The 17,723-nt window shown below is 32.7% G+C and overlaps 1 protein-coding gene across 1 annotated transcript in view; it reads left to right on the forward strand.

Annotated features, from left to right (window-relative positions):
* LOC129514645 (low-density lipoprotein receptor-related protein 1B) overlaps positions 1–17,723 on the forward strand; it is a 1,831,349-nt gene that overhangs the window by 1,748,891 nt on the left and 64,735 nt on the right. Inside the window, exons 82-83 of the mRNA XM_055333402.1 lie at positions 550–675; positions 5,583–5,747. Of these exons, the coding sequence (XP_055189377.1) occupies positions 550–675; positions 5,583–5,747 (291 nt within the window). The remainder of the gene's footprint in view (positions 1–549; positions 676–5,582; positions 5,748–17,723) is intronic.

Raw genomic sequence — 17,723 nt, forward strand, 5'->3', positions numbered from 1 at the left:
ACTGCAACCTGATGGAAAGGAAACCATGTTAAACGTGGGTTTTATAAAAAAGAGTCCTCTCTTTTGTTTGTGTTTTGAACAGACAAGTACATATGTATTTCAAGCCTTTGTAAATACGAGGGGGAAGTTGTTTCTGTCTGTTCAACAGTTCTGAAACTCCCTAAGATGGGGAGTAGGTCCCCCAAAGACTACAGTTGGCTTTACTCCTTTTTACATAGACCCAAACTATGCTTTGTTATCTCAGACCAACACTTTTATCAAAAATAAGTCAGATGGAAGAGTGACAAAGTATGTGTTTGCATAATTTCTTCTCTCTTGTTGGAAGTGTAAATCAGCATAAATCCCCTGTTAATTATGAGTGTTGGGTAGTAATTTCTCTTTCTCTATAAAGGAGAACAGTTTGACACTGAAATGAGATACACTCAGTAGGGATTTGATGATTTCGTTGCAACATTGTTAATGCATCCTTTCACCTTATTGAGTTTTATGCTTCTGAAAATTATTGTACTTATAGTCATGTGTTTCCTTGTTATCCTTTGTTTTAATCAGTGCCTAATCCATGCTTGGACTTAGTATGTGACTTCCTGTGTTTGCTGAATCCTTTCGGAGCTACCTGTGTGTGCCCAGAAGGCAAATATTTGATTAATGGTACTTGCAATGATGACAGCCTATTAGGTGGGTAAACGTCATTATGCTGTAAATAATGAATTAATTTGTATGGTATATTTTCACACCTTTTGAAACCAAACAGAATTAGCCACTCAATTGTCAACATAGCTGCCTTGATACTATCAGTTCTTGAATGCCTGCGTAAACTACTGTCTCTGATGATGACTTCCTATCAGTTTATTATACATTTATTCACAAAGCTACACTGAGCACTTACTATGCATTTAAGACTAGATTAAGAACTTTGAAGTCACTCACCAAATCAAGATATTTTTATATAGCTCTTTATCGGTGAAAATAAAAGATACCATTTCCTTACAAGTTTAAACCCAATCTTAAAATCCTTTATTCATTCATCAAGTTCATAGCGAGCAACTTTCTTGCACCAAACACAAATTTAAAACTGATAATAAGAAACTAAGTTGTACTTTCTTCTGCATAAAATTTGATTCACAGTATATACTACTACTAACACAAATATTTTGAGGGCTTGTGAACAAAACAGCACTAATTTAGAAACTAAGGACTACTTTATAAATAAAACTGACAAGATTTCTTCATTCTTAGAGCTCATATTTTAGAAGCTACATTAACACTGAAACAAACATTTAAGAAAGCAAAACGTTATTTCAGAAGCTTTTAAGTATTAAATAGCAAATCAAAAAATAAAAAAACAAAAATCAAAAGCAAATTGATTTTGATGAGAAATAGAAAGAAGAGACCTCTATCTCTTCATTATCCAGGTAGATGACAAGTAGTTCCCTCATAATCAAGACATTAGCCATAATGGCAAAGCAAATTACTATTAAGAGAAAAGAAAATCAACACTAAATTTTATGATGACATACAAAAACACAAGGCTCCAAAATCCCTTGAGGGTCACATTTTTCCAGTGAGATACACTTTGGATCTCTTCATAGCAGGACTTTCTACCTGCAGTATTTTTCTTGGTTAGAATAAACTCTTTACATGAAAACTGTGTCCTTGCCCTTAGCATCTCTACCCCCGTATCATTTTCTCATTGCTCTCTACTGAGAGTTACATGCAATCCAAAGACTTCTACCTTTCTAAGACTCAAAGTGTGTTAAACTATCACAATGGCTTCATTTAATATATATTCTTTAAGCACTGGATATGCAAAGCTGAAGAGGTCACAAAGATGATATGATGAATGACTTAAACACCAATAGGTATTTGTGTGAATAGTGATACCTGGCACAGAAGAGACAGAGTTAAAACTATTAAAAGAATTCAGGGGCGCCTGGGTGGCTCAGTGGTTGAGCAAAGGTATTTGGCTCAGGTCGTGATCCCAGAGTCCTGGAATCCAGTCCCACATCAGGCTCCCAAGAGGGAGCCTGCTTCTCCCTTGCCTATGTCTCTGTCTCTGTCTCTGTCTCTTTCTGTCTCTCATGAATAAATAAATAAAATCTTTTTAAAAAAATAAAAAAATAAAGGGATTCAGATAATCATCCAAATAGAGAATTGATTACAGGTTTCTATAGAATATGACTCTAGGATGAGGTCTGCAAAGACAGAGGGGATTCAGATTATGTGGGAATGAGGGATCAGAACATTGAGACAGAGGAGCTGAAAAGGCATGAAAATAAAACATGTAAAGAAAATAGGCAGCCATTTATTTTAGTTAATCTGTAGCACATGTGAAACACTGTTGTGGGTGACCAGGTCAGTAATTTCTTAACAGCTAATTGTGAATCATGATTGGTATTTTGGATGAGTAGTTTCATCCCAGTTCTAGAAAAGGGAGCTGTCACTGGCACTAGAATGCACCCTTTCTCCTTATTGATTATCTTTCCAACCAAAGTAACTGTGATCTCAACTATGATGATCAAATAGAGAATTAAATGGATATTTTCAAATGTTATTAGGCACATTTTTCACTCTCTCCTCTGACATAGATATGTAGGTAAACTATGTGTGGCCATGTATTCTCCTTAACCTCTCAGAAATAGATCCTTTATAATAGCATTCTCCATGTTAGATGAGTGGGTGCCATGTTTTTACTAGTTCCACACACTCATAACCAGTGATTTCACAGCTCCCCCCACCCCTATGTACTGTGTCTACTTATACTATTGTTTGGCTGGGAGAGACCCATGAGAGAGATGGGGATTCTGACCAGAATTATTCTATTGATGCCGCCGCCAATGTGACTTTTACATTAACTCAGATGTTATCAGTGTTATTTTTATGGTCAGGTTGCCTACAGTTTTTGTTGTTTTTCCATTATAACTAGACATTAATATCTCTTCTACATAACTTTCCTTTTTTCTTCTTTGCTTAGGATAAATTATTTACCTAAAAACCCAGATTTATTTAGCTAATAATCCAAAAAAATACACAGGAAGATGTTGGCCTGGGGGAGATCTGAGGTAGAGCTCAATTAATTAATTAATTTGTTTGGCCCTGTCCTCCCTTAGTCTCAGCTTCTTTTGTGTAAAATTAGATTAACAATAAATATTACTATGACTTGTTAATAATAACAAATAATCTGAAGGCTTATGAGCAAGGCATAATGTAAGTATATGTATATTATTGTATTTAATCCCCTCAAATCCCCTATGATAGTATTTTCATTGCCCCTATTTTTACAGATAAGAAAACTGAAGCAGGGAGAGGCTCAACTGATTGTCTAACATTACATAATAATGGTGGCACCCCAAGGTGAACCCAGGCATTCTATACTCTCAACCATCATGTAGTACACCCTTATCACCAATGTCCAGAGTCACTGAAAAGACCAGAAATGACATATATAAACTGCCTACCACAATACTTTGGAAAAAGTAGACACACAGCACTTGAAGATAAATCTATCCTTCAGTAGATAAGAAAATGAAACAAGTTTTTTGCTATATTTATTCATCAAACTTTACAGTTTTATGTTTGGAATGAGAAAGCATGTTTGTCTAAATGTACACATATCCAAGATCTAAAACTTTTTGAGCAATTTCAGTTTTACTATTTCAGATTTGAGTGAGAGGCACTATTACAGAAACCTCCCAAAAGTTCATTTTGTAATTTAGAAGAAAATCTTATATTTTAAATAATCAGAGTGTTAAAAAATATTCACATTGGCCTCTATGAATATGTACGTTGGCAGCAGACAGCTTGGACCACCTCAGCGAGGAATATAAATAAGTAGGTTTCAGAATTATTGATTGGTGTAGATAAATGCCAATTAATTTTTTCTTGACATTATTTGATGTAGCCAAGTTTTTCTGCTTCTTTATAATTACTTGCCTTTATCTAGCTGCTATTGTTAAATGATGAGACACTGAATATTTTTAATCTTCGTGTAAGAAATTTGAAATTCAAATGCTACTCATTCTTGGAGAAGTATTCACCTGTTCTTTCCTATAGTTGATTATAATTGCTGGAGCTTGGCTTCTGGGGTGATTTAGTTATTGACAAAAGCAGCCTTCTTTTTCATTATAGAACTCTTATAGTTAGGTTTTGAAACTCCACTCTATTTCATCAAGCTGTGTTCTATTTTAAAATTTCTTGAAACTCATGAGGCATATTGTAGAAATGCACATGTCCTAACATGTAGAGATTTTGAATAGCTATGTAGTTTACATAGGACATTTACAGATGAAAATGAACTCCCCCACAATAATCTTAACTGCGATCATAATGCCTTAAATATTTATCTTCACTGTTTACATTCACAACTCCAATCAGGATACTTTATGCTGAATGAATTGGAAATGTTTGAGTGAATTTTAAACTAAGCAAGTGTATATTTCCACTTGAGATCTTTCTTGAGAATTTAATGTCTGTATTCAACTCTGCTTTGAAATGAGCAAGTTTTAGAGTTGTCTGGTACTGCTGATAAATAGTCTCTATTTGTGGCAGTGGATATGATATTTGAGTCATTTTTTTATTTGAAGTCACTAAGGCTTTTTAAGCTGCTCTTGTGATTATTGTAGTGATATATTAAAGTTTTTGCTATGTGTGGGCCAATGGATCTTGAATAAAGAATAAAGGCTGTTTTGATTTTTCTCTATTTAACTATAAAAGAGGCATGGCTTTAATAGAAGGTATATTCTAGAACAGAATGCTTCTTACAATATTCTCAGCCTTTTGTGTTCCATTGGGCATCACGTCCTGCCCTAATAGTAGTATTTCTAATGGAGTAAGTCCATGTCAATGCACATAACCTAAAAAATTATTCCAGACCAACTGAACTCATCATATTTTTAAGGATAATTTTGCAATCCCAAGGAATGACCATCCTTTCTTACCCTCAGCCAAAATGTATGAAGTAGATTGTGCCAATCATTTTCCATAGGGAAATTTTACATATGGAAATGTTTCTAACAATCTTTTATCAATATCTTATACCAAACCTAAGTGACTTTTAGTTCTGAATTGTTTATACATAATTAATAAGGATGTATATCAAAGAATGTATTTTCTGTACTGTAAGTTGCATGTGTTATATATAATATATATACTATATGTGCACCATTAATTTATCTTACATATTTTAGTTCGGTTTAATATCAAACAGTCCTAAAAATAGGCCATGTTTACTTATATCTTTAAAAAAATGTATTGATTGGAAAATATTTCATTTTTAGGAAGTTTATGTTGGTTCTGTTGTCTAATGTTTTAATAAACACAAGAAATGGTTAAAATTCTTTAAGCCTAAAGAAGAATAAAAATTAAGTCAGCATTTGTATTCACTATTCAAGACTACTTAAAATCGATATCCCTGTTTTCAGACAGCATTTAATAGTATTTTGTTTCTTCTACTTTTATATTGAGGTATTTATTTGGAGAATTTTATGAAAAAAATAAAATCCTGATATTTCATGTTGTATATGTGAATTGTTCTTATTCTACCGAATGAATAGCATGCTAATTTGCATGTTTCTTCTTATAACCAGATGATTCCTGCAAATTGACTTGTGAAAATGGAGGAAGATGCATTTTAAATGAGAAGGGTGACTTGAGGTGTCACTGTTGGCCGAGTTACTCAGGCGACAGATGTGAAGTCAATCATTGTAGCAACTACTGCCAAAATGGAGGAACCTGTGCACCATCAGCTCTGGGTAAATACTTGAATTTCATCATATGTATATTCAAATAACTTACCTTTTTCTTTAAATGTGAAAAATATAAAGAGGAAGAATAGATTAACACAAATTAGATTTAATTATTAATGCAACATAATAGTATTTGTTCTATATTCTGTATATTGAAGTGCAAGTCACAAAATACAACAATAGCAATGATCATGATCACATGCTGAGTGTGTACAAGTGACAGGGCTCAGTGCTTACAGATGCTGTGCTGTTTTAGAATGATTAAGTAAAACTATTTTTATAAGCCTCATATATTTGATTCCAAAATCTGTTCTTTTAAATATTTTTTTACTTTTATTTTGATATTTCAAGGTAGAGATTTTTTTGAATTTTTTTTCTAAATTCCAGTTAGTTAATATTCAGGTATACGATATAGGGATTCATCCACTTCTGTACAACACCCACTGCTCATCAGAAGTGCACTCCTTAATCCCTATCACCTATTTCACTCCTCCCTCCATCCACCTTCCCTCTGGTAACCATAGTTAAAAATATGTTTCTTGGTTTGTCTCTCTCTCTCTTTTCTCCCTTTGCTCATTGGTTTTGTTCTTAAATTCCATACATGAGTGAAATCATATGGCATTTGTCTTTCTCTGACTGAATTATTTCTCTTAGCGTTAGACTCTGGCTCCTTTCATGTTGTAGCAAATGCAAGGTTTTGTTATTTTATGGCTGAGTAATATTCCATTGCATATATCTATATATATATATCACAGCATCTTTGATTTGGGCTGTTTCCATTATTTGGCTATTATAGATAATGCTGCTATAAACATCAGGGTGCAGGTATCCCTTTAAATTAGTATTTAGTATTCTTTAGGTAAATACCTATAGTGCAACTGCTGGATCATAGAATAGTTCTATTTTGAACTTTTTTAGGAACTTCCATACAATTTTCTAGAGTGGCTGCACCAGTTTGCATTCCCACCAACAGTGCGAGAGGGTTCCCGTCTCCATTTCCTTGCCAATACCTGTTGTTTCTTATGTTGTTGATTTTAGCCATTCTGATGGATATGAAGCTATATTGTAGTTTTGATTTGTATTTCCCTGATGATCAGTGATGTTGAGCATTTTTTCATGTGTCTGCTGGCCATCTGTATGTCTTCTTTGGAAAAATGTCTGTTCACATATTCTGCACATTTTTTAAAATTATTTTTTGAGTGTTGAGTTTTATAAGTTCTTTATATATTTTGGACAAACCCTTTCTCAGATATGCCATTTGCAAATATCTTCTCCCTTTCTATAAGTTGCCTTTTGGTTTTGTTGATTGTTTCCTTCACTGTGCAGATGTGTTTATTTTGATGAAGTCCCAACAGTTTATTTTTATTTTATTTCACTTGTCTCAGGAGACATATCTAGAAAGAAGATGCTATGGACAATGTCAAATAGACTATTGCCTATGTTCTCCTCTACAGTTTTTATGGTTTCCTGTCTCACATTTAGGTCTTTAATCCGTTTTGAATTTATTTTCGTATATGCTATAATAAAGTGGTCCAGTTTCGTTCTTTTGCGTGTTCTTTTTAATTGAACAGTTAGCCTAATGCTAAGCCTCATTTGCTATTGAGAATTAAACTCAATTAAATTAGATTTAAATTTAAAAATTAAGTTAACTATAAATACACTATATCAGTACATCTGATAGCAACATAATTCCTATCTAAAATCATAATTAGTTTATTGGCATTGCAATGTAGTGTATAATATGCTTTGAAAATATCAGGTTACTATATGTTAAGATACACTTGAAATTCTTATTAATTTGCACAATAGCCCTGTTTGCAAAAAGTATTTGCTAAAACATATTTTTTCTACTTAGTGCTATTATATTTAAGATATGTTCCCATAGGAAAAATTAACCCCAAAGCATAATAAAAAATAAATTGTAAATTCCAAAATTCAATGCAAAGGACACTATGCAACTATGAGAGTGAAATTTATGCACATTTAATTCTACTACAATAAATGCAAATTTAGTCAAATGGAAAATTAATCCATATGATCTTCACATCCCCTACACAGTTAATTTGTCTTACTGGGAGTTCTCACTGTTTTTATTGCTTATGCTATTCTTTGAAGTATTTAGCATAATGCTAGTGAAAGAGCCACATGAAAAAGCATTTTCAATGGAGTTCAGAGGAACCAAACTGTTTCTGATTTGCATTCTAATAGTAAAAGCATTACTATTTCTTTAAATTTGATAATTTTATGTCTATAAATATTTTTGACTTCTGATTAATTGATAATTAAAGTATTCTAGCTGCTTAATGGAATTCTGAAAACATATTCAGCAAGTTGACTGAAATAAAAAGGTACCAAGTCTTACTATATATTTTCATTCTGCCTACGAGAAGCTACTCCTTACAGTAGAATTTATTCTATTGTTGTGGGAGAAATTGTACTGCTGGGACCATGCAAATGAAAACTGATTGAATATGTGGCAAACTGATACAACCTGTAATTGTATTTTAGTGACACAGATACCTTTTCTTTTAGGAGAGAAGCTTTTCTTACACAAATAACTTCTTTAAAGATTTTATTATTTGATTGTTAATTTTCTCTTTATGATAATAAAAATTATTGGATTCCAATGAAATGGTTTTCTTCTATTTGCCTTTAGAAATATTTAAATGGAAAAGAGTTTGGTACTCCAAACTATAAGTATCTATTCAACCTGAAATGGATCCACAAAGACAAATATCTACAAAACACTAAATTTACTGTCCTATTAATGGATCCAGAACTCTATTGGATATAGCACAACTTTTAATGTTTTGTTGAAGTCATTTGTTCAGATCTTGCTGTATTCTTAAAATCTATAGCATATCAATTTTATTTTATTTTTTACTTTTTTAGCATATCAATTTTAACTATGCACCCAGGTAGATCTTGATTCACATAGATAACATGTTCATAAAAAATTATATTTCAAATTAGTAATATAAATGAGTCTTTATATGAATTCAATTTGAGATATGGCCGTGTAGTTTATTTTCTTACAGCATCTAATTAATAATAATAATATCATATCAAATTAAGTCATCTACAAAGCATTTTTTACTTTTAAAAATATGGTTTTATAAAAACATTGTTTGGCATTATAGACTGTAGAACCTCATTATCTCCACACAAATGTTAATTTGTTAAACAAATCCCAGCGGGCAATTCATGGATTTATTCATTGTTGGTTTACTTACAGTTAAGCCTTTTGGCAAATTCCTATGTGGACACTATATGACTAGGGTTTGGGGCAGCTTTAATTAAAATTTATAAGTTTATGACAGTTGTATAGGACTATAATAATTGAACAAAGGAAATGTCACCAGTTAATTAAAAGCACACATCTGAGAGGCATAATTAAAATTTTGCATCTTAAACATGAATGTTTCCTCATTCCTTAAGTTTTTTTTTAATTATTATAGAGAAAGCTAAAACTAAAATATGTGGACTCTATCCATACAGGAAAGTACCACAAAGTGAAATCGTTTGACATTGATTATATTGACAAGGGTGCATGTAGTTCATTTCTATGACTTGCTCATAGGAGGATATTAAGATAAAGTTTGCCTTGGGCAAAATAATGGAAATGAGAGTAAAGTACTGAATTATTCAATCATTCTCTTAGAGAAAATAAAGAAGAATTTAAGAATGTTTCTCATCATGAATATAATGAGGATATTTATATATATTTATAATTAATCTTCACTTTTATAAATATTTTCTAAAATATATTGATGTTGTTTGGTATTTTCAATACTCTTGAGTTCTGTTATTTAGACTTTTAATTTTCATATCAAAATGAATCAATTTTCTACACAGCTGATTTAGAGTAGTAAAGCAAGAGAATTTATCAATTTGGGGCAATATACCCAAAAACTCCTACTCTTAAAGTTTGAAATTACACAGTGGGGAGGGCAACTTTTAATTTGGGGAATTTGAAAATGCACAAAAGCAGGACTGCCTAGACAAAGGAGTGACAGTGCAATTTTTTTTTAGTAGATAATACATTTGTATTGATGTTTAAATAAATATGGAAAGAAAAAAGCAGAAGCTCTCACTGTGACTCCCCTATTACCACATCTGTGGACTTTGGCAGTGAAAGGTTTTGCTTTCAGAACTGCAACAGGAAGACAGTGGCCCCTGTTAAGGAAAGGAAAAAGAGAGAGAAAAAAAAAAAGATTATTCTCACTACTTCTCACTCCAACAGGAAGGGCCTTTAAAATAATAAGTAGATGCAGGATGCCTGGGTGGATCAGTCAGTTAAGCATCTGCCTTCGGCTCAGGTCAACATCCCAGGGTCCTGGAATCAAGCCCAGCATGGGGTTCCCTGCTCAGTGGGGAGTCTGCTTCTCCCTCTCATGATCCCCCTGTTTGCATACTCTCTCTCTGTCAAATAAATAAATAAAATCCTTAAAAAAATAATAAGTAGATGGTAAGACTTTTCTTTCTCATTCATTCAGGCTCTTTCTATCGAGAACACTGCCCCCAAATATTAAGGTGGCATATATGGCTGCTGTCAAATATGATTAAAAAAAAGGCTACCCTAAAAATGTTTGCTAAAAAAGCAAGTTAAGCTAGGAACTTTTGGATACCCTCAAAACATCCTGAGATTAATGACCAAACATAAATACTGATGTCTCTTGAGTCACAGCTGTACATAGGACATAAAGTTTACAATCACCTAAATAATATCTTGATAAAGGGTGAATGTGCATTTAAACCGCCCATCTTTGTTTTTCTTCCACTTTTATTTAAATGAGAGCTGTTTTTAATTTAAATTAAGCTTCATGTCCTAGCTTCCTTAACATAAATATTGTTTATATTTAGAGAGTACTAAGAGCCCTGGATATTTGGTCCTACTTGCTTTTTAAGGATATAAGGAATATTATATTGAAAATGTAAAAGTAGGGGCAGCCTGGGTGGCTCAGTGGTTTAGCGCTGCCTTCAGCACAGGGCCTGACCCTGGAGACCCAGGATCGAGTCCCACATCCCTCTCCCTGCATGGAGCCTGCTTCTCTCTCTGCCTGTGTCTCTACCCACCCACCCCTCTCTTTCTCTCTCTCACAAATAAATAAATATTTAAAAAAAAAAGAAAATGTAAAAGTAAAAACATAAAAAGGGCATATAGTTTTAACAAATAAGTGACATAGCAATACATACCCATAGCAAATCAAGTAGAAAAAAAAAAGAAAGCAAAATGATCAAATAGCAGAAGACAAGTCTCACACACACACATGTACACAAATTGAAAAAAGGAAGGGAAAAAAGAAAAAAGAGAAAGAAGGCATTTGGAAAGGAAGAAGTGCAGGAGGAGCCCAGTCACACATAGATGAAACCAGCATCCTTAAATCACTGTCAGAAGAAAATGTTCATGGTGCAAATCTTGAAGCAAGCAATTTTGAAGTACTCACCAAGAGGTTTAAAAAGTTTCCGTGTTCTTTAATTAAATAATGTCATTTTTAGAAACATATTCCAAGGATTACATAATGATAAAACCCAAAATTAGAAGTAAAGATGTTCAATATAGTATTATTTAGAATATAAAACTGGAGAGAAACCTGAATCCAAATAGTTAATATGTAAAATATAGCATATCTAAAAGATGAATGTTAAATGATAAATAAAACCAGAATTGTAGAATATATGATAATATAGGAAAATATTCACATTGTATTTTATTTTCTTTTTATTGAAGTATTGTTGATATACAATGTTACATTAATTTCAGGTGTAAAATTGAGTGATTTGACAACTCTGTAAGTTATGCTATGCACATCACAAATATAGCTACCACCTGTCACCATACAACGCTATTACAGTATCATTGACTATATTCCCTATGCTGATTCCTTTCATTCTTGTGGCCTATTGATTCCATAATTGATAATCTGTACCTCCCACTCCCCTTCACCCATTTTGCCCATCCCACACTGACTCCCTTGTGGCAGCCACTAGTTCGTTCTGTGTATTTATGGGTTGGTTCTTTATTATTTGTTTTGTTTTTAAATCCCATATATAAGTGGAATTATATGGAATTTGTCTTTCTCTATCTGATTTATTTCACTTAACACAATACCCTTTAGGTCCATCCATGTCCTTACAATGACAAAATCTCATTCTTTCTTATGAATGAGTAATATCACATTGCACATATATATCATGCCTTCTTTATTCATTTGTCTATTGAAGGATACTTATTTTTTTTAATTTTTTAAAAATTTTTATTTATGATAGTCACACACACACACAGAGAGAGAGAGAGAGAGAGAGAGAGGCAGAGGGAGAAGCAGGCTCCATGCACCGGGAGCCCGATGTGGGATTCAATCCCGGGCCCCCAGGATCGTGCCCCGGGGGGGAAGGCAGGCGCCAAACCGCTGCGCCACCCAGGGATCCCTGAAGGACACTTAAATAACTTCCATATCTTGGCTATTGTGAATAATGCTGCATCAATAATCATCAGGGAAATGCAAATCCAAACCACCATGAGATACCATCTTGCACCAGTCAGAATGGCTAGTATCATAAAAACAGGAAATAACAAATGTTAACAAGGATGTGGAGAAAAAGGAACCCTCATACACTGTTGGCAGGAATGCAAATTGTTGCAACTGTGAAAAATGGAATTTTGAGGCTTCTCAAAAATTAAAAATGGAAACATAAGATCCAATAATTTACATTGTATTTTAAAGTTGAAAAGCACTAGAAATAGAACTATATAATATGAGCCTAATATGGAAAAAATGCATAAATAAAGCATCTGTATAAGAAAATAGGTCCTTCTTTTTATGTCTGTTTTTTCCAACTTCCACAATTAACATGCATTGCTGTTAGAATTAAAAATTAAGTAATGATAATTATTAGAAACTTAAATAATAATTATTATTGCCAGGATAATGGTAATTAACATATATTTAACTGCTTACTGAGTTCCAGGTGCTGTTCTCAATCCTTGCGCCTTCACAAAAAAACTATGAGTGGCTGAAAGTAAGATTTTTAATTCTGCTGTTAACTTTTTGAATCAGTTACTGATTCATTTGAACTACATGGTGAGAGTGGTACTGAACTATTAATATTAAGTCTTATGGCTTTCTAAGCTAATCTCAGAAGGTTTGAGTTGGCTTCCTTTTATTCACAGAAAGGAGAAAAATATTTCAGTCTCATTTTCAAAAAAAAGTGGTTGAAAACGAACTTTCCAGAAGTATAAATAGATTGTGACCTATAATTTGAAACATGTCAGAATATATTAAGTAGTATCTGGGAGGGCGCTAGGTAAGATCCAGTTCCTCCTTTTCTTTTTCAGGCTTTGCTGAATAGTGCTCTGTAATCTTTATGATACTTAAGACAACTCGACAGCTATAGTCAACTTACTAAAATTGTGTATAAATGGGCACTCACTTTCTGTTCAGGAAAACATTATATAAAGTGGAAAAGTAGAATGTCGAATCTCTTTATCAAAAAGACTAGGAATTTTTTTAAGCATTCAAAACTTTTATTACTTGAATCTAAGTCAGAAGTGAAGATGGATTTCAAAAAGCAGAGTGGTCTTGGGCATTAGGGGTCAGGAGATGGGCTTTCTGATTGCAATCTAGTATCTAACCAAACGAGGCTATGGTGACTTGTCTCTCAGCTTATTATTGTTCTCCTATATAAAATAACAAAAATGTGGTTTTTGTTCAAATAGTAAAGATATCATGAGTAAAGGGTATGTAACTTTTAGATAGTATTTTTGTGGAACATTAAATATAAGCATTTATTAATATGCTCTGCAGTTTAAATGTCAATGAAATTCTATTACCTAGACTCAATGTATTCATCAGACTATTTGAATTAAACAATGACTGTATATATTGAAAACTTGTTAGGTAGAAAACATTACAACCAAGAATAAAAATTTACAAGCACCAGACTTACTCAACAAGTAAGGGTTAAGATGCATTGGGGTTCACATTGACAAATGACTATGAATTCAATAAATTGCTTGAAAAGAGAACTGACTAATGATGCTCACTAGCAGGTATCTACTCCTCAGAAATAATAAACACTGTCACTGTCTCATAGGAAGTTCATATGTAATTACTTTTGCTAGCATTCCTTAATGGCAATCAACCACACATTTTCAAGCATTATGTTTAAATAGAAAAAAAAAGAGTAATGATTTATTTGTCCAATATTGAGCAGAGAAGTAATTTTACCTACTTAAAGTCATATAATATTGATTAAATACACTGAAGAGTAGCATATTTATAATCATCTTAAAAACTGTTTATTAAATAAATCTAGCTTTTAAAAACAGACACCAGTAGTATATCAAGTCACTGAAAAATGCCAACAGATACACATTTATAATATTCAAATATGAATATAGTCTTTTGAGCATACTGATTGATTGATATTTATTCATATATTACTTGACCAAAAGATTTATTCATATATTACTTGACCAAAAGCTACACAGCAAATTTTACTCTAAAATTATTAGCAAGTAAATAGTGATTTCTATATGGAATATATATCCAGTAATTATATTTTAGAAATTTAACAACCTAATTTTGTTTATTATAGTGCCTACTACATTTTAAATGTTTAATGAATATGAAAAACTCTGTCAAATTCCTTAGACATATTACTTTATTTAATCCTTATCACTCTATTATGTCTAACATTGTGTTAGTTTTCAGATGTGAGCTTGAGTGGCTAAGTAAGAACACTAAAATCCAAGAATCTAGGATATTCAAAAGTCAGTGCTCTAAGACATTACTTATTATCACTGAAAATCAGTAATAGTCTGTCCATATCAGAGAAATCACTGGCTATGACTATATAACTAAAAGTAACATATAATCAAATAGGTCCATTTATCTAAAAACTATAACAAAATCATATAAATTTAACATTCATTTAACAAGGACTAATGATAAATTTTTATGCTATCCATGTAGTTACCTATCTATATAATAGAAAAGTTTCAATTTTTATTTTATATTTTAAAACATTATTTGAACTGGTATATATGGATAGGGTATGGGCATATTATTTTCAAAAGAATATGGAAAAAATGTGTATTGGGATTCCATATGCAGATTTTTAATAAAAGCATATGTACTCAGTTGTTTAAATAATAACCTAGGTTAATAATCTGTTTAATAATAATACTAATAGTAATTATAATACCAATATGACTACTACTTTTTTTTTTCAATACAACTACTACTACTACTACTACTAATACTACCAATTAAGTACGTACTATGTGGCAGACATTGTATGATGTGTTTTACCAGCACATAGTAGGCATCACTGGCACCATTTTACAGAATGAGATGCTAAATGAGATCTAGTGAGGAAATGTAAGTTTTGCAAAGCCACACAATTAATAAATATCTAACAATATTTGATTCCCAGATCTAATGCCAAAAAATAAACAATTTTATTTGTGCCAAATTTATTTAGTTCTTGTTAGATATTCTTATGAACTATTTCAGAATTAATCATTTTTACTGAGACTAGTTTAGGTATGTAAGGGCCACGTAAGACCAGTGAAATTTCAAGAACTCTGTGAGAATCCAAGACATTTCCATTTCTCTCTCTCTCTTTCTTTTTTTAAAGATTTTATTTATTTGAGAGAGAGAGTAAATGAATGAGAACACAAACCAGGGGATGGGTAGAGAGAGAGAGAGGGAGGAGACTCCCCACTGAGCAGGAAACCCAATGCAAGACTTGATCCTTGGGGATCATGACCTGAGCAGAAAGCAGTCTCTTAACCTACTGAGCCAAGCAGGCACCCATTTCTCTTTTCCTTATGAGCAATACAATCTTTAGTTGTGTCAGTGAATATTCTTTAATATCGACTATAGATGATTAGCACTTTTAATTATATTTTTGCCATATTTGATGTTAGCTACTATTAGTTATCTAGTTAAATCTCAGTAGTTTATTATTTACTTACCTTGTTGCATGAAAATATGCTGGCACATTTTAGAAGATGTATGCAACAAGTTTCCATTTATCTACGAACAGAAGCAGATATATTAATAATAAATTAATCAAGAAAATAAACTAAGCTCCATTTGTTGTACACAGCTAGTAAGGCACTTTGCTAACATATAGTGTCGAACTTGAGTATGGAGCAGACCCAGCACTGGGAGAAATCACTAGTCTACAGAAATCACGTATGCTACGAGGACAATATTTATGAGAAGAATTTTCTCTCTTGTGGGTCATGGGGGAGTTGATGAGCCTAGGACAAAGAGAGAATGGTCTGTCAGTTACGAAGGACAAGGAGTCCAGAGTCAGAAGACTGAGACTGTAGTATTCAGATAGAGAGATAATTATTGGAGCCATCAAACTGTATTACATCACCAAAAAGAAGTTTAGAAGAATATATTTTAAGAGAAAGAAAGAAAGCATAAAAGCAATTGAAAGGGACAATCAGAAAAAGATACGGAAATCAGTAATGGTAATGTCTTAGAAACCGAGATAGAATTTTCAAGAGGAGATGTGAAATAAAATGTGTAATAAAAAATAAGAAGTTTCAAGAATAAAATGTGTAAAATTATGGAGAACATCTGAAGAGGATGATTGAAAAGAAATCAGTGGATTTAGGGATTAAGAGATCAGAGATAAATATATATTAAAGAAAACACACATTAACTTCTCCATCCCTAAACCTGTTTTACCACTAGGGAATCAGAAGTGCTTGATGTGAACAATACATACATATTGAGGGATCTGTCCTCTCTTCTTTTATTTTTTTATTTTTTTTTATTTTTATTTATGATAGTCACAGAGAGAGAGAGAGAAAGAGAGAGAGAGAGAGAGAGAGAGAGAGAGAGAGAGAGGCGCAGAGACATACAGGGAGAAGCAGGCTCCATGCACCGGGAGCCCGATGTGGGATTCGATCCTGGGTCTCCAGGATCGCGCCCTGGGCCAAAGGCAGGCGCCAAACCGCTGCGCCACCCAGGGATCCCTCTGTCCTCCTTCTGAAATAACAAAGTAACAGATTAAGATAACTTTTTTTATATATTTTTAAAAAAATTAAAACTGTAAACCCAGTGGAGGATTGGAATGTGACTTTATGATGGAAGATTTTGTTTGGTAGAATTGGAAGCTATGAGTATAGACTCTTAAAAAAAAAAAAGCTCAAGTACGTATCAAAATTTGAAGGTATACAAGTAAATGGACTTGATAAAAATACTAGGTGTGCTTTATTGTTTGTGTTTCTCATGTGGAGTTTCTGTGTGTGTGTGTTTTCTTTTTAAAGTGTAGGATTAAATATGTTGAGAAAGTAAAGAGAAAGACCCATCCTTCAAAGTTAAAGATGTTGGAGTCTGAGAGTAAGGTTGATGGAGAATTTCTGCTTTATCCCATCACTGCCATGCAAGCTCAAATTTAATTTTATCTTAAATAAATAACAAACATTAAATGTGTAATTTAAGACAGTTTTCCAAATGATTTTCTTAGAATGTGACAGTGTCTTTTTTAGGACGCAGTTACAAAGTCATAAATGGCTCACTAGAAATAACAACAACAGTAATAATAATAAACAATTTGAGCCAAAGTATCATTGCATGCTCTCTATGTGCCTCATATCTTTAGAAATGCTTTGCACATATCATCTCATTTACTTTACTTTTCATTTCATTTACTATAATTCTCCCTAACAACCCCATATTATTATCTCCATGTTTTGCGCAAGGAAAAAGAAGCAGAGAAGTGATGTCCATGGTCTCACAACCAGTAATTGGTACAGATAGTCTATAACCAGGCAGTCTGACAACTCACACTTTTCAGGTCTGAATGCTATAAAAACTAGACTGAGTAGAGGCAACAGACTAATCCTCTCCCTCCTTCCTCAGGTTAATTGATGCTCTTTTTGATTATACTACTCTTGTAAGCTGTCAACTCCCAAGCTCCCTGGATGCTTCACTGCTATAAATCTATACCTTA

This window comes from Nyctereutes procyonoides, unplaced genomic scaffold (genome assembly GCF_905146905.1).
Source record: "Nyctereutes procyonoides isolate TBG_1078 unplaced genomic scaffold, NYPRO_anot_genome, whole genome shotgun sequence".
Taxonomy (NCBI): domain Eukaryota; kingdom Metazoa; phylum Chordata; class Mammalia; order Carnivora; family Canidae; genus Nyctereutes; species Nyctereutes procyonoides.